This window comes from Sus scrofa, chromosome 6 (genome assembly GCF_054392235.1).
Source record: "Sus scrofa isolate SSC_HxYL_T2T_F1_AM1 chromosome 6, Sscrofa_HxYL_maternal_Yorkshire_Landrace_v2.0, whole genome shotgun sequence".
Taxonomy (NCBI): Eukaryota; Metazoa; Chordata; class Mammalia; order Artiodactyla; family Suidae; genus Sus; species Sus scrofa.
In genome coordinates, this window is record NC_139388.1 from 81,138,946 (window position 1) to 81,161,725 (window position 22,780).

General features: G+C 55.0%; 1 protein-coding gene across 1 annotated transcript in view; it reads left to right on the top strand.

The window, feature by feature from the left end:
• Positions 1 to 305: 305 nt before the first annotated feature.
• The window catches only part of IGSF21 (immunoglobin superfamily member 21), a 258,202-nt gene continuing 235,727 nt past the window's right edge, over positions 306 to 22,780 (top strand). The window contains exon 1 of the mRNA XM_021095457.2: positions 306 to 521. Within this exon, the coding sequence (XP_020951116.1) occupies positions 452 to 521 (70 nt within the window). The 5' untranslated portion in view covers positions 306 to 451. The remainder of the gene's footprint in view (positions 522 to 22,780) is intronic.

Genomic DNA, 22,780 nt, shown 5'->3' on the forward strand with positions numbered 1-22,780 from the left:
AATACAGCGGAGAGCGCGGCGAAGGGAGGGCGGGGAGAGGGGGAGGGACGGAGGGAGGGCGCGGGGAGGGGGGCGCTCGCGCCGCCGGGAGAGGCGGGCGCGAGGCAGAGAGAGCGCGATTCGGCTCCAAACTCCGGCGCTGCCGCCGCTTCGACTCCGGGCCGCGGTGGGCACCGCGTGCAGCCGGGGAGCCGGGAGCTGCAGCGTGCCCAGAGGACACCCGGAGCTCGAGGGTCGCGGCGCCCCGCAGAGCCCGAGCTGAGTCGAGCCCGGCGCCCGGGCGGCCCGGCCGCGGCGGCATGGGGGCGCCCCCGCGGCGCCCCGCGCTGCCCGCCACCGTCTCGGCCGCCGGCCGGAGGCAGGAGCGCGTCTGAGCCCATGGCGAGGGGCCCCGCCGCCGCCACCGCCGCCTCCGCCACCGCCCCGCCACCGCCGCCAGCTCCCGGGCACCATGCGAGCCGCCCCGAGCCTCCGCGGCTGCGTCTGCCTGCTGCTCGCCACGATCCTGGACCTGGCGCGCGGTGAGTGCGCGGGCGCCGGCCGGAGCCCGGGCAGGGGACCAGCGCGGGGCGGGCCGCCGGGGTAGGGAGCGGGCCGGGGTCGCTCTGCAGAGGCTCGGGGTCCGAGCGGCGGTCCTGGCGTGGGGGGTCTGCGGAGCTGATCAGAGAGGGAGGAGGTCTCCTCCGGAGAGAGCGCTTGTAGGTCTGTGCCAGGGTGTGTGTGTATGTGTGTGAGCGCGTGTGCCTGTGTGTTTGAGCGTGTGTCTTTGTTGCGTCTGCGTGAGGGTGTCCGGGAAGGAGCCGTGTGTGGAGAGGGTGCGGGAGTGCATTTGGAATTGTGAGTGTTTATGTGATGATGTGTGAGCGAGCAAGTGTCTGGAGGGTTGTTTGAGGGTCTGTGTCACACAGAGGCGTGTGTGTGAGAGAGAGAAAGAGTGTGAGCCAGAGTGTTTGGGGGTGTGAGCGGGTGCCTGCTTCTCGGTGAAGGTGTGAAGTGTGTGAGCTTCTGTCACTGCATGTGTGAGCCTGTTAAAGGGTGAGTATGTGAGGTGTGGCGTTGCACGCGTGTCCCAAGTGTGCGGGTCTCTTTAGGGATATGTGACAGCGGATGACTGTATTTGCGTGTGTGTGGGGGGGGGCAGTGGCACCGGGGATGTATGCTTAGGATGTGGGAATGTGACACTTTGGCAGGAGTGTATGTTTCTGGGATGTGTGGAGGTGCAGGCGCTCTGGGGTTGTGTTGCTTCGTGGGCCAGGAGTCTGTGTGCCTGCGATGGGTCTAGCGTGGAGGGAGGCATGGGCACATTCTGGGGCTGGGAGGTGTGAGCAGCGGTGTGTGTGTCCCGCATGGACTTGGTCCCAGCTGGGCTTAACTCGCTGGATGGAGGTTGAAGCTGAGTAGGGTCTCCAGAGCGGGCGATCTGTGGCTCCGCAGCTCCAGAATCCAGGGTTCCCCCAAGCCTCGGTGCCTACCGCCTCGCGCCGCCGCCTGGTGGGTCTTACGTGGTGCTCGGAACCAACCTGGTGACCCCAGCACCTTTTGGGTAGTGAGCCAGCGCATCCAATACGAGCCCCCGCGGGAGGGAGACTGGGCTGGAGAAGAGCTGCAGGTGCAGAGACTAGAGGGTCCACGTCCGCGATTTTCCCCTAAGCCTCATGCCAAACCTGGATGCCCAAAACCAGCTCCGCCAGGGTCGCACCCTGACTCTGCTGCGGAAGGGAAGGGGGATGTGGGGAATCCAAAAGTAGCTACTGTGACCAGCAGGGTCTCAGTCCCTAGCCTACCTGGGTGATGGAGGCAGGGGATCAACTCTGTTCTCGGTGCCTGGCCCTACCTGGAGATGCCTAACTACATTCTAAGAGTGTCTGCCGGGAAGGGGTGCCCTCCCCCCCCCCCGCCGCATATCCCACCCCCTTCTGCCCCGAGGTCCTTGAAGAGTGCTTGGTCTGCTGATGCAGAATTTGAGCCAGAATGGTGGTCTTGCTGGCAGAGCGGGGGAGGGGTTGGTGTAAAGCAGAAGGAATGTAAACCTGTACTTGGTCCTCCCACCCTTAGAGCAACAGACTTTCCAAAGTGGATAGAAACCCCCCCGCCCCAACTTTGGAGTGAGGGCTTCCGCCCTCTGATGCCTCTAGAGGGAAAGGTTATGGGGTGGGGGTCTCAGCTCCAGCGCTATGGAGAAGGCTCTGGGCTTTGTTGAAAGGCACTTGGAGCCCTCACCTGGACGTTGCAGGGAGCGGGGGTGGCTGGGGGCTGGGGCAGGAGGAGAGCACCCCTTTCCCCGGATTGCGCAGAAGGAAGAGGCGCGGCAGGGGTGAGGGTGAGGAGTGAGGCAAAAGGCTTTGATGGGAAACCCCGGCTCCGTCGAGACCCCACCCTTCGAGGTCGCCCCAGAACCCGGGAGCAGTGTTCTTCAGGCTGCCGGGCTGCGGAGAGCTAACCCGGCGTCCTGGCGCCTCCGCTCCCCTCACTCGTCTCTGCAGCTTGCGGGAGGCTAGGGGTTCGAGCGCCGGGAATGAGAGCATCTGGCTACCGTGGCCTCTGAGCTCCTCTGCTCAGGGTGAGGGGAGAGCGCTGATCCGGATCGCAGACTGGAAACTTTCCGAGCCAGGGGCGCGGGAGCGGATCCTGGGCTGCCGGGGAGCCCTCCCTTCCTGGCAGAGACGAGATTGCACCAGGGTGGGATCCTTCCTTCCCTGCTCCAAATCAGTGCTAGCGAAGGGGCGGGAATACCAGGGTCTGCACGAGATGCTACCGGCCGGCTTGCCGGAGGAGGGCGCCCTTCCTGGATGTGACCGGGAGCCGCGCACCTGGCAGTTGGCTGTGCCGAGCCACCTGCCAGGGGCTGCCTGGGAGGACGGGGAGGGTAGCGTCCAGGGCAAGGCATTCAGAAACACCCCTGCCCAGTAGGGGGCGATGGCGGTCACGACCAGGGAGAGAAACTGCCAGTACGCCCTTGCCAGCTCTGCCCTCGTGGGTCGCAGAGCAAAGGGGCTCAACTTTGGAGAGGCAGGTCTGCGCACTGGGAGGAGAAAGCAGTCCTAGGCACACAGGCCTGGGGGCGGCGGGGTGGGGGTGGGGGGTCGAAGTTCCCGCCCCTGCTCCCACTCCCCAATATCCGACTCTCCAAGGGGAGAAACCTGTTTTTGCCCCATTTCAAGTGCACTTCTGGAAAGGCAGTCCTGCACTCGTGCCTGCGCAGTGGCTCGGGAGAGAGAGGGCACCGGAGACCCGGGGACGCGGGGAAGAGCGTGCTTCACGGACCTGCCTCCTTCGGCCCTGGGAGAGTCTCCGCGACGGGTAGGGGTGGGCAGGCCGGGTTAGGGAGCGCCGCACCCCCCAGCCCGAGGCCCTGCCAGTTCTCTCTTGGCAGCCGCTTGTCAGCGGGTGGGTGGCATGCGGGGGCTGACTCCGCTGGGCCGAGGCAGCCGCAGCACCGAGACTGCGGGGGCTGCGCGCGCGCAAGCTGGTGTGACGAGTTTATATATTTAGCCTCCCTCGCCATCTTCACCCCACGGCCAGGGCGCAGGGCGGGGACTCAGGCAGCGCTGGGCTTCTATCTCAGCTCCTGGCCTGGGAGTTCAGGGCCCTGCTTGGTGCCCGCTGCTCCGCCCCGGCTCCCCAGCTGCCCCGCCCCCATCCTGGCCACACCCCCAGCCATAAACTCCACCCCTTCCCACCCGAGATGCAAAGATGCAAACCGGAGTTTTCCCTTAGACGTTGAACTCGTTTTGGCTTTTTAAGAGCAGAGAACGTTAGAGCTGGAAGCGACCTCCGAGATCACTTCCTTCACTGGTTCTGAAACTTCTCATGTTTAGCAGGGGAACCCTTTTAGAGTCGGAACCGATTATCACCCGCCCAGATCCTAAAGCCTTGGGCAAGGTGAGAGGCCTGAGAGGACAGCTGCCTGGTCGATGCGGGTGATGAGCCCGCGCATCGAACGCTCCTTCCACACCGGTCTCCTTCAACGATCTAACATTGCTCCTGTCCAAATATCAGAGCTGAGTTTTTATTTTTTCCGTAGCGAGGATGATATGGATCAGCTGCAGTGTGTCCGGGGCAGGCTAGCTGCAGCGGAGGCCTCCTGCGCCGCAAGATGGGTTTCGGCTCCTCTTTTCACAGATGAGGAAACGGAGGGTTTCACCAGAGTTTCAAGATTTGTTGGTGATAAGAGGACAACACCTTCCAGGTCCAGCCCCAGGCTCTCTCTTTTCTTCCGAAGTTCCTTGGGCAGGGCATGTGGGCAAGGGCTGCCTGTGATTGGCCGGGGTACCCAAGACTTTCAGAACATCCGTCGCACACATACCTGAATCTTGATACAGTTGGGGGAGGGGCGGGGAGGAGGTGGAGGAAATGAGATTTGCTCGGGTTTCTGGATTATAGCTGTTGTGACTTCAAAGGTGGAGGCCCAAGAACCGAACTGAGAGGAGGCTGGTTAGTTCTGTTAACTAGTTTTCCTGGGATCCATGGAGGTGTCTCACCTGGCTTACCCCCCAGCCCACCTCTGCTTCATCTCCAGGCCACTTGAAATCCATTTATTCAGGCTCTGGACACATGTTTATTGTTTACTGTTGTGCCAGGCACAATGCTGAGCATTGGGAACAGGGCCCCCAACATAGTAGGGGATCCCTGCCTTTGTGGTGTTTACAGCTTAGTGGACAATCAATTCTTCAGTGAGAGAGAAGACAGGACTCTCTCTGCAGCCCTGACTGAGCTCTCACAGTTGCCGGCGCCGTGCCCTTGGCCTTGTTCTCTGTACTTGGTTTAATCCTTACAACCACCCTGAGAGTTAAAATTATCTTGCAGATGAGGAAACTGAGGCTCAGAGAGGTTATGTGGCTTGTTCAAGGCCACCCAGTCAGTAAGTGGCAAGCAGAGAGATTCAGGCCCAGGGCTGTCTGCCTCTTTCCCTCTGTGCTCTGCTGTCTCCTGGTAAGAAGGGGCCTTCGTCCCTTCTTCTGCTCCAGCCATGCGGACAGTTGCAGTGCGTCCAGTGTCCTACCTGGATGTGTTACTCTTTCCCAAGTGCCACTGAGATAAATTTATCTGGCACATGTTCATCTGCAAAGATGGGAGGGAGGGTGTCCCTGCAAACATTTGTCATCATCAAGAGAATGAATGGGCATCTGTTGTGGGCAGGACACATCTGAAAAGAGAAAGACCTATGACCGTGACCCTCATTCCAGTGGGGCAAGAGGTCAGGCATGTTCCCATAAAGATGAACAACAATCTACCTGGAAATTTGTTGACACCTGCAAAGCCTACCACCTTGGCTAGATGCCAAGTGGATTGATGTCCCCCACAGGAGGTTCTTGGAGGAAGAATGATTGCTTGGGGGTAATAAGGGAATGCTTCAGAGAGGAGGGAGAACTTGAACTAGACCTTGAAGCCAAGGGAGAACATTAATAAGCTGAGGGCCAAGACAAGAAATGTGCCAGGAAGGAAACCCGTGTGAACAAAGAGCTGGAGGCAGGACTGTGCATTGTGGGACCACCTCAATCCAAGTCTGTCTTTCTTGAGTCTAGTTGAGGACTGGGAGGAAGAGGAGTGAGGTATATTACTGATGACTCCAATTTATCACTCACCTCTTAGATGGTCTTTATGCATTAAAGGCTCTCAAACAATGCATGAGGAGGTATCATCAGCCATGTTTTGCAGATGAGAACAAGAGGATCTAGGATCTCTCTCCCTTCCTTCCTCCTTTCTCTCTCCCTCCCCTCCTTTTTCCCCTCCGTCCCTCCCTCTCCCTCCTTCCTTCTTTCTTTTCTTAAATAATGAACGAGGTTTAGAATCTTCACAAGTGGAAGAACTGGGAGTGTCAAATCCAGTTCAGAAGCAATCCAAAGACACTGGCACTCCCAGGAGAGGAGAAATGATTTATTTTTTCATCACTGGAAGGAAGAATCCAGCAGCTTCTACCATTTGCAAGAGGATGCAGAGCCCCCCTTTTTAGATGATAAATGTCAGTGGTGGTGAAACCTATGACATTACTTCCTAAGAGGGGTCTGTCTTCAGGATGCAGTTCCTGGGACAGAATCAGGGAGATCCTGGAACCCACCTTTACACTTGCAGTGGGATCCAGTAGCAGAGGGAGCTCATGATCACCAAGACCTATTGGCCAAGATTCCATGGATGGAGCAAATAAATACAACGTGCATGGAGCTAGAGGTGTACAGAGTAGCAGCCCCCAGGAGCAGGAAAGGAGGTTGTCAGACTCAGGAAAGGAATCTGGTGTTTGGCTAGTTCACCAGCCATCCCTACTCCTGGAGACACATCAGATTTGCTTTGGGGTATCGTGTACCACCCTCCCAATTGCTCATCGTCTCGGTAGGTGGCACAATCAGCTAAGACACCTTCAAGATGACCCCATCTCTCGCACTCTTCCTGCAATCTGAGCAGAGGAAGACTGAGGACCACTGGGAAGACCCCACCCTTGCCATGGGCGCCCCCAAGACACAGTGCTTCTCTGATTTCCTGAGGCTAATAACAATGGGACCTTCCTCTCAGGGTGATGACAGAATGAAATGAGTCATGACACGTGAAGCTCAGTCCTGTGGGGCTCAGATGAAGGTTAGCAGAGTTAACCATGGTTATACCAGAGCTGCTCCAGCCCAAGCAGTGTGGATCCTCCTGACACCTGGAACTTCAGCTTGTCCTTGAGCTCCATGAATGTCCCCACAATTGTGCACCCGTTACGTTTTTGGCTGGAGTTGTCTGGAGCTGCTGCTGGTAAGAAAAGAACTCCACTTGATACCCTCCCTAGGCATGATGAGCCTTAGAGTTGCTGAGTAACCCCTCTTGGTAACTCCTGGAAGATGGTTCATGGCCTGCTGGCTGGGGGTGACTGATTCTTATGCCTGCTCCCTGACCTTCCCTGGAGACTCAAGGCATCGCCCCCCACCTCCACACACCTGGAGTGGAGTCAAGACACAAGTCATTTCTCCATGAAATGTGGGGATGGAACCACTGTCACTCTGAACCTCCCATCCCTTACCTTCATAGACTAGAAGCTTCCTGAAGGCAGGGAACCTGTTCAGTTCCGCTCACTATTGCATCTTCCCCACAAAACACATAGTGGGTGTTCAGTGAAGGTTGGCTGTTTGGATGATTGAAGCATCTTTGGCCTTCAGACACATGCGTCCTGGTGGCGGGGTATGTGGAGGGAGGGGGGTTGGGTATGTGGCTTCCTACAGAAAAGTGTATGCAGAGGCTGATGGCATGTGGAATGTAGGCTGGATTCACAAGAGAACTTCCTGTTGGTAAAGTTCTGCTTCTAGAACTATATTCTGTCTGTCTTGAAGACTCTCAGATGATCAAAGTGATGAGACTCTGACTCCAGACGTCCTGACTCTCTACCTGTAGGTAGTACTTGAGGGTTGACCAGAAGCTTCCACTCCCATCGTTCCATTTAGTCCTCACATCAGACATGAAGGAGGCTACTCTTGTGCCCATTGAACAGACCAGGGAAACTGAGACTTGGGGAGATGAAAAGATGGTGGCAGGAAGTGACTGGGCTGGAATCCGGGTGTGGTGGCTGCAAGCTCAAGCCTTTTTCCCCCCCAGCCTGCTGTGCTGCTTCATTCAGTCCCCCGTAGTCTGGAATGAGACAGACCAGCTTTCTATGAGCTCATGGACCAGTCAACTGACCAGAAAGCTTCCACTGTGAGCGGGTGCTGTTGTAGCCACTTTGCTAACGTGGCCTCCTCCCTCCTCCGCTGCTGTCCAGTTGGGTGTTACATCCCCAGTCCACGGGGGAGGATGCTGAGCTGTCCATAGTCACACTGCATGGACACCAGAGCTCAGTCTTTCCACTCCCACAGACTTGACCTCAGAGGTTTCTGGCCTTAGCTTCACGTCCTCCACCTCCACCCCCACTTCCTCCCTTTCTTGGCTCAGGGAGACCACCTCTGCCCTCAGCCAGCATGGCCCCTGGCTCCCTGTAAACCTCCCTCCAAGTCTTGGCTCACCCACTTCTCGCCCTCTACAACCCCCCCCCGCCCCCGACCCCGGCTCCTGCTGACGCAGGCGTCCCCTGTGAGTGCTGTCAGCAGCACTTTTTTTTTTTTTCTTAATTAAAAAAATTTTTTTTTGTCTTTTTGCCTTTTCTAGGGCTACTCCTGAGGCACATGGAAGTTCCCAGGCTAGGGGTTTAACCAGAGTTGTAGCCGCCAGCCTACACCAGAGCCACAGCAACGTGGGATCCGAGTCACGTCTGTGACCCCCACCACAGCTCACGGCAACGCCGGATCCTTAACCCACTGAGCAAGGCCAGGGATCGAACCCACAGCCTCATGGTTCCTAGTCAGATTCATTAACCACTGAGCCACAATGAGAACTCCTGGCAGAAGCACTTTAGATGCTATTAAAACAACCCCCCCGCCCCTGGGGCTGGGTCATGCCTTGGTCTCCCTGTTGAACAGAGAGCTCTTGAGGGCAGGCATCTTTGCACCGCCGACTCTGGCACAAGGCCTGGCTCTGAGTGTATCTTCAAAATACACTTTGTTTGTTGAATGAATGAGTGAAGGAATGATGTCTCTCCTGAGCCTGAGGTTTGGTCCAGATGCTGAGCCAGGGGCCTGTTTCCTGGCCCTGCCCAATCAGCTCTGGAAGTCCTTTCTGGTGTAAGAATGTGTCCCTTGTCGAGCTCTGCCCACCGTCATCCACACTGGCATCATGGTTGGCATCTGGGGGATGAGCCAACAGTAGAAGCTGGTGGGAAGACCAAGGGGCTTCCTGTTCCCTCGGGGTTCTCCTTGGTGGAGGGCATGGGGGCTGCCCTTGTTTGGTGATGAGTGGGGATGGGTTTGAGGAAGGAAGGAGAGAAGGAAGGAAGGAAGAGGCAACTATTATGCGCCAAGTCCCATGTTGGCCATGGTTACACGCAATTATTTTAAATCCTCCCAGAAACACCCATTCGTGAGATGTCTCCCCATTTTGTAGATGAGAAATGAAGTTTAGAGAGATCATGTGATTTGCTTAAGACCCCACTGCTGGCGAGGGGCAGAGCTGGATTCGCACTCAGGCGTTGACTGATGCATTTCTTCCCAACTCTGAGTTTACCTTATTGGCAGCTTGAAATTGACCAAGGTAGGGATATTTATACCAGGGAAGTGGGCAAACACTACAGATCAGGGTTCTCCCCCAACCTAGAGCTTGCTGGTTGTTAAACATTTACCAGCACACCACTGGGCATGCCCATCCCTCCCCAACCACTGTCTCTATGGTACAGCCACCTGGTGTTAACAGACTTTGGTTTCCATCTGCACTGGTTTCAAATTTTAACCCTAGGGAGTGTCCACTTGGGCAAGTCATTATCTTTTTCAAAAATAGAGGATGTTGTAGAAATAAATGAGATAATACATGAGAGTACCTGGCATGCAATTGGCCCTTGGTCATTGACCCCTCCCTTCTTCCTGACCCCCTGGATGGAATCAGCTGTTCATGGGGTCTCTCTGAGAGGCTCGGTAGGCTCCCACATGCTTCCCCCTCCCCTGGAGGATGACCTTGGAGCCAGGTCAGGATCCGGTCACTTCCGTTAATTGAGCAGCTGCTCTGGCCTCATTCAGGATCGAAAGAGACCTCCCTTAAGGAGTTTTGGCTTGCTGGCCACCCCGCTCAGCATGGGCTCATTTGAGAACAGTGAAAGAGCCTGTATAATAAATGGCCAATACAAAGGCACTGAGAAGAAATCCTTGGAAATAAATCCTTGGAGTGGCCTGAGACGGGATTGAAGCCATCTTGACAAGTGAGAAAGGAATCCCCAGCCAGAACCCAAAGGCCTGGAGGAGGGACTCTAAACCCTGCCAGGCTGCGTGAGGCTGGGAGACTGGAAGGCAGCTGGCCTTCATGGGCACGAGGTACTTGCTGAGAAGCTGGGAATGAGGTTGGAGCCACTGGCAGAGGCCTGGGCACCAGGGGGAGGAGCGTGGCCCTGAGCCTGGGGGCTGTGGGGGGGGGCAGTTGAAGATTCCAGAGGCGTGACAGTCCCAGAGCCGTGCTCTAGGAAGGTTAATTTGGCTTTTCTGGGCCACCTGTAGCTGGAGACTCTTTGGAATGTCATCGTGTTATAAGTGATTGCTCTGGGGGCCCCAAGGAGACAATGGCATCAAGGCAGAAATGCCACCCTCGGGACCCTGCCCACCTCTCCCAGAACGTCCAGATGTGGCAAGAAGGGAAAACCAGGCCCCTGCCTGGAATGGGGCTGTTCCAGCATGGGCCTGAACCAAGAGTGATGGGGGCAGCTTCTCCTGGGGAGAAGCTTCTAGATCCCTCCATGGGCATGGACTCTGGGGTTTGGCCTGGGTTCAGATCCCATCTCCAGCATTTGTCCAGCGTGTGAACTCATATAACCCCTCAGTTGCTTTCAGCCTTGAGTTCTCCCACTGAACACACAGCTCATCGTGGTGGCTCCGCGGGGTGGGGGCACCTGGGCTGCGACATCACATGGTACGAGGGGGTCTAAGGCAGGAAACCCAGCACATCATAGGTGTGTGAAAAGTGGTTGCTGCTGTTAGAATGATGTTGGGATGCCCCGCGTTTGAAGGGAAAGAAGTGTTTATAAGCCCCAGTGCCCAGGAAGACGGATATGCTGTGGTTTTCCCACCTGGAGCATCGAACAAGTCCTTGGGTTTGGAATTACAGAGCATCGCCGCCCAGAGGGAACGGGGAAATTATGTGCACTATCTCCTTCCCCCCATTTTATTCATTTTCCCCCTTTCTGTCTTTATTTATTTTTTTTTAGGGCTGCGCCCATGGCAAATAGAAGTTCCTGGGCTAGGGATCAAAATGGAGCTACAGCTGCTGGCCTACACCACAGCCACAGCAACACAGGATCCGAGCCGTGTCTGCGACCTACACCACAGCTTATGGCAATGCTGGATCCTTAACCTACTGAGCAAGGCCAGGGATCGAACCTGCATTCTCACGGATACTAGATGGGTTCATTACTACTGAGCCACAAAGGAAACTCCATTTTTCCCCTTTTTTGGCCATACTCGTGGCATATGGAAGTTCCAGGGCTAAGGATCAACCCCAGCATCGAGACCTACACCACAGCTGTGGCAACATTGGATCCTTAACCCACTGTGTCAGCCCAGGGATCGAACCTGCAACGCCACGGAGACAAGCCAGATCATTAACCTACTGTATTACAGTGGGAACTCCTCCCCCACCCCCAATTTAAAGCTGAGAAGACTGAGGCCAAAGAGGCCTCTTCTGTAGGTGCCCACACCATCCATGTATGACGCTGGGGGGCAGGGGGTGCGGGTCTTCTCCCTCCAGGTCCTGGAGACCATCTTGGGGCTCTGCCAGGCAGACCCACCACTTAGGAGCCTTGCATGGGGGAGCATCAGGGTCCTCAGCCTTGGGAGGGGGTCTTGGTGGTGCTCCAGCGGGAAGCACCCACTAGCCTTATAAATCACAGGAGCAGCTTGGGAGTCGCCAGGGAGAGAGACAGCTGAGCCATTGGGGTTTTTTTGTTCCTTTGCCAAGCTGTTCCCTTTGCCCTTTTGTTTCTCTTTCTGCTGAGGCTCTCAGCGCTCCTCAGAAGGGGTCGTTTGTCACCAATTCTTGGCGCCTCCATTATCTCCCTGACACCGTCTCTTCCTCCCTCTCCCTCTTGCTGCCCCAAAGGAAGGCGTCCATCACCAGCTGCCCTGGCGTCCTGTGGGACTGGTCGGGGGTGGGGGGTGGAGGGCTGCAGCACAGGGGCCTCGGATGCCCTGGCAGGATAAAGAGAGGCTCGCACAGCCACAGGGTGGGTGGCACCAGCATCTAGAGCTGGTACTCATTGCCCGAGTGTGCAGGTTTTTGTCAAGTGGGTATTCAGGCCATCCAATAACCCAGGGCCAGGTGCCTGGTTCTACAGAAGTGGGCAATACATTGCTAATTGTCACCAGGCACCTAATGTCCCAGGCAAGGGTGAAGGGAGGGAGATGGGGGCGGCAAAAGCAGCCCCATCACAAAGGCTTCTTTGTTGCTCCTGCAGCAGAGAAGTGGGCCTTAGCTCTGCTTGGAGAGGAAGAGGCATCAGAGGAGGGCTGATCCCTAAGGACCGAGGAGCCTGCTAGAAGGAGAGGGCAGGCAGTCCTGTGGGGTTACTTCACCAGGAGGAGCTAGTGGTTCCCGGGACCGGGTGAAGGCAGCCAGCAATTTCTTGCTGCAGGAAGCAGTAAGTTCATTCCTTCGTTCACTGATTCATCCATCGGTGCCTTGAATATGAATCGAATGCTCCTGGCAGTCAAACGCTGCGCTGTTCTAGAAATCCAAAAGACAATGAGTTAGGCAACTTCTGGCCCTCATGGGGCTTCCAGTCTAGGGCTGTGTTCAGCTGTGCTCCACTGTAAACTGAAATTTACATTAAAACTCAAAAAGGGGTCTCTGCTTTTCCTAAAGCAAATTCAAACAGAATTCAGTTCTTCAGCCACACCAGCCACTCTTCAAGGGCTCTGTAGCCTCACGTGGCTGGTGGCTCCCCATTTGGACAGAACAGATGAAGTGAAGACATCACCATCACTGCAGAAAGCGCTCTTGGACAGCGGGCGTCTAAGGCCATGTTTCTCTTTAGGTGGGGCCTTCCCACTGGTGATAACTAACAAGGGCTCCCAGAGAGGGAGGGTCCTCCCTGGTCCTTTCTCATCCTGTCCTCCTAGTTGTGCAAAGGAGAAAGCCTCAGGCAGATGCTATCACGTCTTTACCGCCCTCTTGCTGGCTAATCCCTCTTTCCGACAAAAACAGGTGCAGGGTAATGTGCCTGCAGGGAGCCAGAGGGGGCAAACGTTTTAATAACAGTGTTTTATTTTCATTATAATTCTTTTCCAGCCACCCTCTGTTTAAGGCAAGTGAGACTGGTTTGCCATTTGGGGCAATGCATTAAATTCTCTCTCTTAAAAAAAAAAATGCTTAAGTGTAAAAAAAAATGAGTCAAGTTTAAAGAAAAATGTTAAGTGTGCAGTGGAGCAGGTGGCACAGGGATGTGGCCAAGCTGTGAAGGTGCGGGTGAGAATGTCTGCAGCTGAGAAACCGTAGTTCAGATGGAACAACGTGGGCCTTGGGAGGCAGACGGAGCAGGGCTGGGTTTGCAGTGCTGCTGTTTGCAAGCTCTGTGATTTGGGGACGAATTATTTCCCTCCATTTCAACCAGGGTCCAGCAGAAAACACCAAATTCAACCTTGGGGGTCCATGGAGGCCTTATTAAAGGGACTACTGGCTTTAGGGTATAGGGAGGGCCAGGAACACGGGGAGTTGCCACCACCCATAGGCTGCAAAGAGGGCTGCCTAGCAGGACTGTGGCTATGGGTAGAGGGATGCAGCCAACTCTTGGGGACCTGACAGGGAGCTGCAGGAAGAAAGACCCCAATTTCCTCCTCCTCCTGCCTTTGAGTCTCTTGTTAATGCTTCCCATCAACCAGATCTAGTGGGAAACCCATGCTATTGGGCTCCCAGGCACAGAACAGCTGGAGAATGAAAAAGAGTGAGCTGGGGAACAAACAGCAGAGATCTAGTGCCATCCTACTAAGCCTCAGTCTCTCCATCCAGAAAATGGGGTCATGCTACATACCCAGCAAAGTTTTGCTGATAAATATTATTAGTAACAATTGTAGTTATAAAATATCTTTCCTTATGCCCCATCTGGTGCTGAATACTAGATATTTCTGAGCCAAAATGTGGCCTATGAGTATGGGGGCTTTAGGAAGTTGGAACTGGCCCTCCGGGGCACGTGAATTTGAAGGGGCAGGTGACTTGGGCAGGATGTTGCAGTTTGCAGAGAGGAAACACCTGCACCCTCCTTGCTGGTACTGACCTTTGTGATGTGTCATCTCTGTCTGGACTCTTCCATGTCCTGACACCTCCTGCCCCCTGGTCCATATCACTGAGTGGTTACCCCACCCCGGGACACAGCAAGGCCTTGTTCCTCGGTCTGTTTTCCTCCCTATTTCCCACGGAGAGGTTCTTTCTCCTTAGAGCCATTGAGGGCACCTTTTCTGCCATCCCCATTGGCCCTTGCCATCCACAGCCTGCTCCACATCCGTCATGAATGAGCTCAAAACTCCTTCCGTCCAAGGGGAAAGGTAGGTGCTTGTCAAGTCTCAGCCATTCTTGCCAGAGGCTGCTTCCACCCTCGCAGGTGTGGGGAGAAGCGGGTTACCTGTGAGTAAGTTGGCCCTCTGGACCACTAGGTCTTTATCCTTCCCCTGAAAGCCGAGAGTGCTAATTCCACATTTAGAGGGGCTTTCCCCATGGGTAGCTGGAGTTTGGGGGATGGCTGGCTTCTAAGTAGAGTCACTATTTCTTGGGAAAATGTCCACCAACAGCCCCCTTGGCTCCCAGCTTCACAGCTGGCTAACAGGGCTTTCCTCGTGCTCCTCTCTTCCTTTGTCCAGCCCTTTTCTCTACCTTGGCTGCTCAAGTTGACTTTGATGACGACTAATTTTGCCTGTTGAAATTCGAGTCGCTTATACCTTCGGTGCTTGGCTGAAATTGCCCTGACAAAAGCCAGCAGCAGTTTCTTCCCTGGCTTATTCTCTGAAGGGCTCCGGGCAAGACAGAGTGCCCCTACCCCTGGCCCACGTGCCATTGTCCACACCGCCGGGTTCCACCAGCCCTGCTATTTGCCCTGCCCCTGTGCACATCGGCCTCAGCCCTGCATGCTGGCTTGGTGGCAGCATGACCATTGGGGGTGGGGATGGATCACTCACTGGGGAACAATATTCCTTCGGAAAAACTCCACCAGCAACCCCCTTGGGTCTCAGTTTCCAAGTTGGCCGAAGTGACATTCCCTTGTTCAGCCCCCTTTCCATCTATCCGACGTGTCACAAAGACTTAGGAGACTCATTTCCAGCTGAATCTGGAGCCACGTCCTGAAGGCTGGGTCTCCCTCCATGCGGGCTTGTGGGGGCCACCTCTGCCTCCTTGGCCTGGCCTGGGTCTCAGAGGGAGCTCTGGTCACCTGTGATGCTCATATCCTGGGGTGGTGAAACCCTGCCTTCTGGGCACCAGCTCTGAACCGTCCCCGGGCACACTCCAGAGATGGCCATCTCTTGCATGACTTTATCTATATCTCACCCAGATTACTTCCTTTCTTTTTTCTTTTTTTTTTTTTTTTTTCAGGCCGCACCTGTGGCATCTGGAAGTTCCCAAGCTAAGGGTTGAATTGGAGCTGGGGCTGCCAGCCTACGCCACAGCCACAGCCACGCGGGATCCAAGCCGTGTCGGTGACCTATGCAGCTCACGGCTCATGGCAATGCTGGATCCTTAACCCCCTGATCGAGGCCAGGGATCGAACCCACATCCTCATGGATACTAGTTGGGTTTGTTACCGCTGAGCCACAATGGGAACTCCCACCTGGATTATATCTTACATCATGATTTTCTTAAAGTCAAATTTAAACCGATTCCGCCTTTTTTTCCACTTGTAGTGTGCAAAGGAATAATGTATAGGCTTGTTATACTGAGCATATATTTTTTTCTCAATTCATGTTAAAATTTGAATTTTTTAAAAAGCTTCTCTGTACCACTTGGCCTCCTCCTGCCAGCGACAATGGAAAACACTGGCTTGGGTGGAAAGGATATCAGCCTCCCCTCATGAGCCCCAGGATCTGATTTCAACTTCTGCCTCAACCCGTACCATCCCTCAGTTACCCTCCCGCCTCCTCTAAGCCTTAGGTCCATCAAACAAAGGAGTGAGTCCAGATGACCCGGTTCTAAGATTCTCTGATGGGTAATAAGAAGAGTCCCCTCTAGGTCTAAAATCCTGCCTTTAAGACATATTTGAGTTCCCTGGTGGCTCGGCAGGTTAAGGATCTGGCATTGTCATTGCTGTAGCGTGGGTTCCATCGCTGGCCCAGGAACTTTTGCATGCATGGGTGCATCCAAAAAAAGAGGCATATTTGATGCCCCCAGATTCCCAGCTTTAGGCCAAAGCATCCTGCTGCGGGAATGCTGCTAAGGAACAGCTGCGTGAGTGACGAGGACATGCCAGGAGCCACTCACTTGCTTGGAGCATAGACTTGTCTTCATTTTGGTCCCACTCAGCCATTTCCTAAGCCATTTACTGGGCTCTGTGCTAGGGCTGTCACTAAGCTATAAATGAGACCCATAGCCTGTCCTCAGGGAGTCCCCCGTCTTCTGGGGCATAAAGGCCAGCAAACACATAGAATATGGAATAATAGTGAAAATTCTAAAACTGAACTGGCTACCAAGTCCTTATGGGACCGCTGAAGAGGCGGCACGTTGGGGGACATCCCATATCACCAGAGAGGTTAAGCCACTTGTCCAGGCTTGCACAGCTAATAAGAGGTGGTGCTGAGCTTTGAACCTGGGAGGTCTCACGTTTTGATAGCTTTCTGTCCTCTCCGCCTTCTTTCTTCTCTGCCAGGGATCTCTTGTGACTTGACCTTTTGTGATTCTGGGTCTCTGTGGACCCCCCATCCTGATTCTATGTGACTCTTCCAGGCTCAGGGGCTCCAGCAGCAGGCGGAGCTGGCCCTGGGCTCCACGGCAGAAGGCCACAGGCCTGCCCTTCTGCCCGGGCAGTCACTGGGTGGCAGCTCAGCTCTGCTTTGTTGTCTGGCCTCCTTATTATTATTATTTCTTTCCAGCATGCTGCTAAAAGCTTCCCGCAGAGCGCACACAACCCTGCTCTTTCAAATTTAAAGGGCTTTACTTAAACAACGTTATTTCCCTCGGAAAGAAGACAGAAGAGGCATTTGCAGTGGTTATATTTAGTGCAGTGTGTGGGTCTGAGCAGATGAGTGTGGGGTTTGGTGGGTGTGGAGGTGACCAAGGAGATGCATTCAGGGCAGTGGGAGGGGCTGCAGCTTGTCTCCCCTTCCGCTCATCCCCTAGAAAGCATGATCTCAGAGGGGACCTACTGTGCACAGAGTTCTTGGAAGAGCACTGGGTGCCACCTTTGGGGAACCGCTGGGAGGTCATGAGGCTGGACAAAGCCCCCCATCCTCCTGCCACACAGGACCTCAGCACTAAAGTCTGGGTGCCTGTAGCTGCCCCAGAGCCTTTGCTCCTGCAGTTCCCTCTGCTGGAAGCCACCTCCTTCTTGGGACTAAGTCCTGCTCATCATTTAGGTCTCACCTTAGACATCACATCATTTGCCCAACAAATATTTTCTGTGTACCTACGATGTACACAGCACTATTTGATGCCATTGGAGACGCATCGCCATGCCCCCCGTTCCTGGCATGATTCTGGCACACAGAACATCAGTGTTTGTGGAACTGAGAAAAGCCCATGTGGATGCTATGGGATCTGGGAGAAGAATAGCATTGCCTTTCCAGATCTTAGAGCTTCATCGGAGACACATATCGAAGACATTGTGAACTTCAAATGAGCTTATTAGGCTTCACAGACTCATTCATTCAGGGAGTAAAGGGAGAATTCCTTCCTTCCTTTTTGTGGTCATCCATCCATCCCTCCATCCCTCCCTCCCTCCATCCATCCCTCCATCCCTCCCTCCCTCCATCCATCCCTCCATCCCTCCATCCCTCCCTCCCTCCATCCATCCGTTCATCTGACAAATCGGACACTTACTGTGTTCCAGGTAGTGTTCTAGGCAATGGGGTTATTGCAGGGAACTGAAAAAGATAAAGCCTGTCCTCCTGGAGCTTACCTTCCACAGTGGAGGACCAGACAGGTAGTCCATCCATGAATATATCACAACAGGACGTGATAACCACTACAGAGAAGAATAGGGTCTAATGAGCGTGATGACCACGTGTGAACGGGTGGGGTCCGGGAGGGGCCCCAGTATGGAGCATCTTCTGTGTCTCAGACCCGGGGCAGGTAGAGGCGTGATCGCTGACGGCAAGAAGCGTTAGGATGGCGAGAGTGGGGCTACCTTTGGTAGCGGGAGGTGCACCATCAGAGGTCTCCAGGGAGCCGCTGAGATGTGAGCTGGGTCTTGGGGGATGGCGGCATTTAGGCAGGATTTGGCAGACCCATGGTTTTCTAACTGCGCTCCTTGGAACTCCAGTCTCCCATGGAGGTACCCCTGCGCCACTTTCGGCAGCCTGCAAGTCCAGGTCATCATTCAGGGGGCGCCCTTATCCCCAAATTGAGCCAGGAGCTCTGCTTTGCCTCTTTTACAGACTGATTTCTACTTAAGCTTTACTTCGAATGAAGGAATTTGAAAACGAGTGCATTGGATGAGGGGGAGGAAGAATCAACTTCACTGGGGCTAGGGGAGGTTCTAGTTTTTCTGTGAAAATTCAACCCTCGTTGCACTGCACGTGGGGCAACTGAGACCCCGGGGGGACCCATGATCTGTACCAGGTCCCCAGCAGGAGGGGGCCATTTCTGGGAGAAAAACCTCTGATTTTTGCCTCTTTCCAGGCTGGACGGGAGCCCTGTAAGAAAGCCCCCCACCCCCCATCCTAGATGGGAGACTTGGCGTCTCCTGCCCCCAACTTGTGCTTGCTCTGACCCTCAGCCAGCCTCAGGGAACCCCCTATAAACCTTTCTCCTCTGCCAGCCCAACCAGTCTGCCCCACCCCCATGGGAGCCTGGAATTAGACGAAATATTTTATGATCCCACGCTTCGTTATGTTTTATTAAAAGCGCCCGTGCTGGCTTCTGCCAGCACATCTGCCAGGCCTGATCCCGGGGCTTCCTCTCCCGCCGCCACCACCTCTCACGGCCAGGGGAGGCGGGCATCTGCCACCCTCCATCCCCTCCCTCACCGAGCAGGGCCCGCAGCCGTGCTCTGGGGCATAGATCAAGGGGACTCCTATAGGAGAGGGCAGACTTGGGGATTTAGAATGGTGATTCTGTGGCTTCACACATCCCTACCGCCCTCTGGTCCTGTAGCCCCTCTTGGAGGCAGAGGGGTAAGTCCAAATTTGGAGGCACTTGGTCTGCACCCTTGACCCTCCCCAGGTGCCCGTGCAGATCCACCATCAGGCTGATATCCCTTCCCAGGCTTGTCACATCAGATCCACCCATGGGCAGAGGGAAAGTCTTGCTCTCAGCTGGCTTCTGTTTCAGTCCAGGAGCCAGGAGGAAAACCCTGGCCTCCAGATATTTCTGATGGAGAAGCAGCTCTCCCCTTCCCTCCTGCCAAGGCTTGCAACTGCTCTGAGCCCCGGTTTCTCATCTGATGCCTCATAGACATGAAATACACAGAGCAAAGGAGAGAGGGCATTTAATCAGATCTTCTTTTGAGGGGAGAGGGAAGTGATAAGCTTGCTTATTATTATCATTATTATTAGCTAAGACTAGTGAAGAACTTGTCACTGATTTTCTCAAATACATATTCATCTACTGTGCACCTGGGAAGAGGATGCCGAATAGATGTCAGTGCCACAAGGCCAAAGTCAAGAGCTTTGAGATCAACAGTCAACAGCCTGACATCCTGTTGTTGTTGTGGTTTCTTTTTAGGGTAGTTCCCGGGCTAGGGGTTGACTCGGAGCTGCAGTTGCCAGCCTATGCCACAGCCACAGCCACACAAGATCCAAGCCGCATCTGCAACCTACGCTGCACCTCGAGGCAACCTCGGATCCTTAACCCACTGAGCAAGGCCAGGGATCGAACCCACACCCTTGTGGACACTATGTAAGGTTCTCTACCTGCTGAGACACAACAGAAGCTCCAGGACTGACATTCTGATGGACGAGGCAGAAATAAACAAATAGATAAAGAGCCTAGCTCTGGATGGGGCCAAACTGTGAGCGGAATGCAGGGCCTCGGGATAGTCAGGGGCTGGGTTTAGGGACAGAGCAGTTTCTCTAGATCGCATGGTCCAGGAAGGCTCCTTGGAGGAGGTGCCTTTTGAGCTGAAAAGGGAGAAGAAAAGAAGCAGGGAGAGTCTGGTTGAGCTCCTGCATTGGTGTCTCCTGACTGGGCTGCATGTCTGTAGCTTCTGATGGGGTCTCCCCCGGACCCTGTTCCCCAGCACTGGACATGGCCACCTGCCGTTCCCTGACACCAGTGCTGCAAGCTCTGGTGGCCTGGTGGCGATGACACCCCTTCTGGGCCTGCAATAAAGGCCCCAAAGAAGGAGGATGCTAGGGACTGTGTTAGGTGCCTTCTTGACCTGCTCTTAATTCTTGAAGATCCCTTGGCACTGGGTCGTGGGCTCTCTTAATTTTGCAGACAAGGAATCTGAGCCTCAGAGGCAGAAAATCTCCAGGCTGGTTTGAGGAGGAGCTGGGATTAGAACCGCAGTCTGGATCTGTCCTTTCTGCATTAGCACCGCCTCTTGCTTGCCCACTGTGTGTGTTTGTGTGTGCAGTGGGAGGACGCGGAGAGGGGGAAAGCCCACCTCCTGTTTCACCTTGAATGCCCCAGGTGCCTCTGGCCTGGGGCTGGAGCCCCAAACGTGTGGCGGGGGGAGTAGTCGGGTGGCAGAGAGCCCGCAGCGTATTGATGGCCCTCAAAGCTGGCAGGTGTCGGAGGCAGAAAGGTATTAATTAGCAGTTCTTCTCCGGCAGCGAGGAGATGGATAGAGATTAAGGTGGCGGCCCGCGCATCCGTTTTGTAGCAGCCGAGAAGCAACAGTAAATCAGTGCTATGAATCGATGCTGGGAGAAGGAGGTATGTTTTAATCTTATTAGCGGTATGGCGTTAGCGGGGAGCGAGAATGCCCCACCTGCGAGCCTGGCTCAGGAGGAGGGGCAGAAAGCCGTGGGGGCCTGGACCACCTGCGAGGGCACCAGGATGGAGAACTTTGACCCCTGCTGGGAAAAGGTGGGGGGAATGGGAGGTGGAAGAGAGAGTGACACATGGGAAAAGAGTGCAGGGTCAGCAGGGGGGAACCCCTCCAGTCTTCCCAAGGACCTCCACCATAGACTTCATCCTACTGGGTGCCTCTGAATTGGATTGGACATTGGTTCAATGGCTGGGCTGGGCTGGGGTTCTGACTCTGGCACCGGCCCCCTCCGGCTTCTCCGTTCGGCCAACCCCCGGCCCATGGTGAAGGGTCAGAGGCTGAGACATGGGGCGGTGGGGTGGGGGGAGGTGTGAGGGAGAGGACAGCGCGGGATGGTGATAGGGACCTGTGCCCCCCACGGTAGGTGCCTGTGCATGGCCTTTAGTCCTGCCAACAGCCGTGGCAATGGGTGCTTGGTCCCCAGGCCTGGAGGGGAACTGTACCAGCATCTGGCACCCTCTCTGACCAGCGAAGCCATGGACCACCCCAGGCAGAAGCCAAGGGCAGAGCCTTGAGATCTAGCCTCAGAGTGTGACGAGGGGCTTGGAGACAGGTCCCCCTCTTCTGTCCCCTCTCCCCTTCCTCAGTCCCGCTCTCCACCCCAGGACAAGAAGTTCCAGTGGAACAGAGACTGGGAGGCAGAGAAAAGGGGGAAAAAGGAAAGCAGGCAGATAAATCATAAGCACTCACCTTTCTGTTCCACCTGAGATCAGTGAGTCACCCAGGCTCTGGGCCTTCTTCCCCTACCAGGTCTCTGAGGGTCCTTCTAGAAAGATCATTTGCAGATTCTTTTTCTCCCTTTTTAAATGATCAGATGCCTGCTATGTCATTTAATCCTCTCTGCGGCTCCTCTGACACAAGCACTGTTAGCCCCATTTTACAGATGGGTACACCGAGGGCCTTAGAGAGGTTTAGGGACTTGCCCAAGGTTACACAGCTGGTAAGTGTCAGAGCCTGATTCACACCCAGGTTGGTCTGCCCTCAAAAGCTCAGCACCCTTCCGGAGCTCTCACTGTGGCACAATGAGATTGGTGGTGCCTCTGCAGTGCTAGGATGCTGGGTCGATCCCTGACCCAGCAGAGTGGGTTAAAGAATCTGGTGTTGCAATGTGGGTCACAACTGCAGCTCGGATCTGAACTCCATATGCCATGAGGCAGCCGAAAAAAAAAGCTCAGTACAACTTCCTGTCCCAGCACCTCCTTGTCTGACAGCCAGACAATCATGGAGAAAAAAATGTCAGGTGAGCAGTGTCTTGACTCCAGGCCTTCAATGGGAGGGGGCAGCAGGCATTTTGTGGGGTTACCGTGGGGCTTCCTGCCACCACCGCTTCTGGGCACCTGTCCCTGTCTGGCTGCCCTTTGTCAGCCAGTCTTTGTGCCAGTGGTGGAGCCAGCCCTGATTCTGGCTCTGACAGCCTGGACAGGGTGACCTGAAGACCCCTCAGCTCTGGCGGCCTTGGGCCAGCTGACCGAGCTGTCCAGGAGGTCTGCCTGGGGTGCCGAAGACCGGCCAGGACTCGGAAGGGAACCGGCTGCCTCTTAGGAGCAGAAACCCAGGGTCCTGACATCTTGTTTCCTCCTGTCCTGGGAGGAGCAAAAGGGACTCCTCTTCTGCCCTGAGAAAAGCCCCTCCAGAGAGACAGTGGCGGCCTAGGAAGGAGCCTCTTGTCTGGCTTAGGGAGGGGAACCCCAAGGGTGGAGTTTTGGTTTTTCTTCCCCATGTGTCTTGGTAACAGAAACCACACTGCTAGGCCCAGGGGGAAAAGCCCCGCCCCAGCTTCTGCACCCAAAGGTGGAGGAAGATGTGGCCCTTTCTGTTCCACGCTGTGCTTGCTGTCTGTACCCCCAACTAGGAGCACAGTGGCATCTGGAGTGAATGCATGTGGAGGGCAGGTTCAAAGCCTGGCTTACCACCTACCAGCTGCGTGACTTTGGGCAAGTTACTTCACCTCTCTGAGCCTCAGGTTTTGCATCCATAAAGGGTGACAACAGTTGGCTACCACGTACAGTTGTGAGTCACATGACATGTTTTTATCTCTTCATTCACTTACAGAAAGGTGTCTCGCATAATGTAATTGTATTAGATCAGGTAATGCTGCTGTGACCAAAAAACCTCCAAATT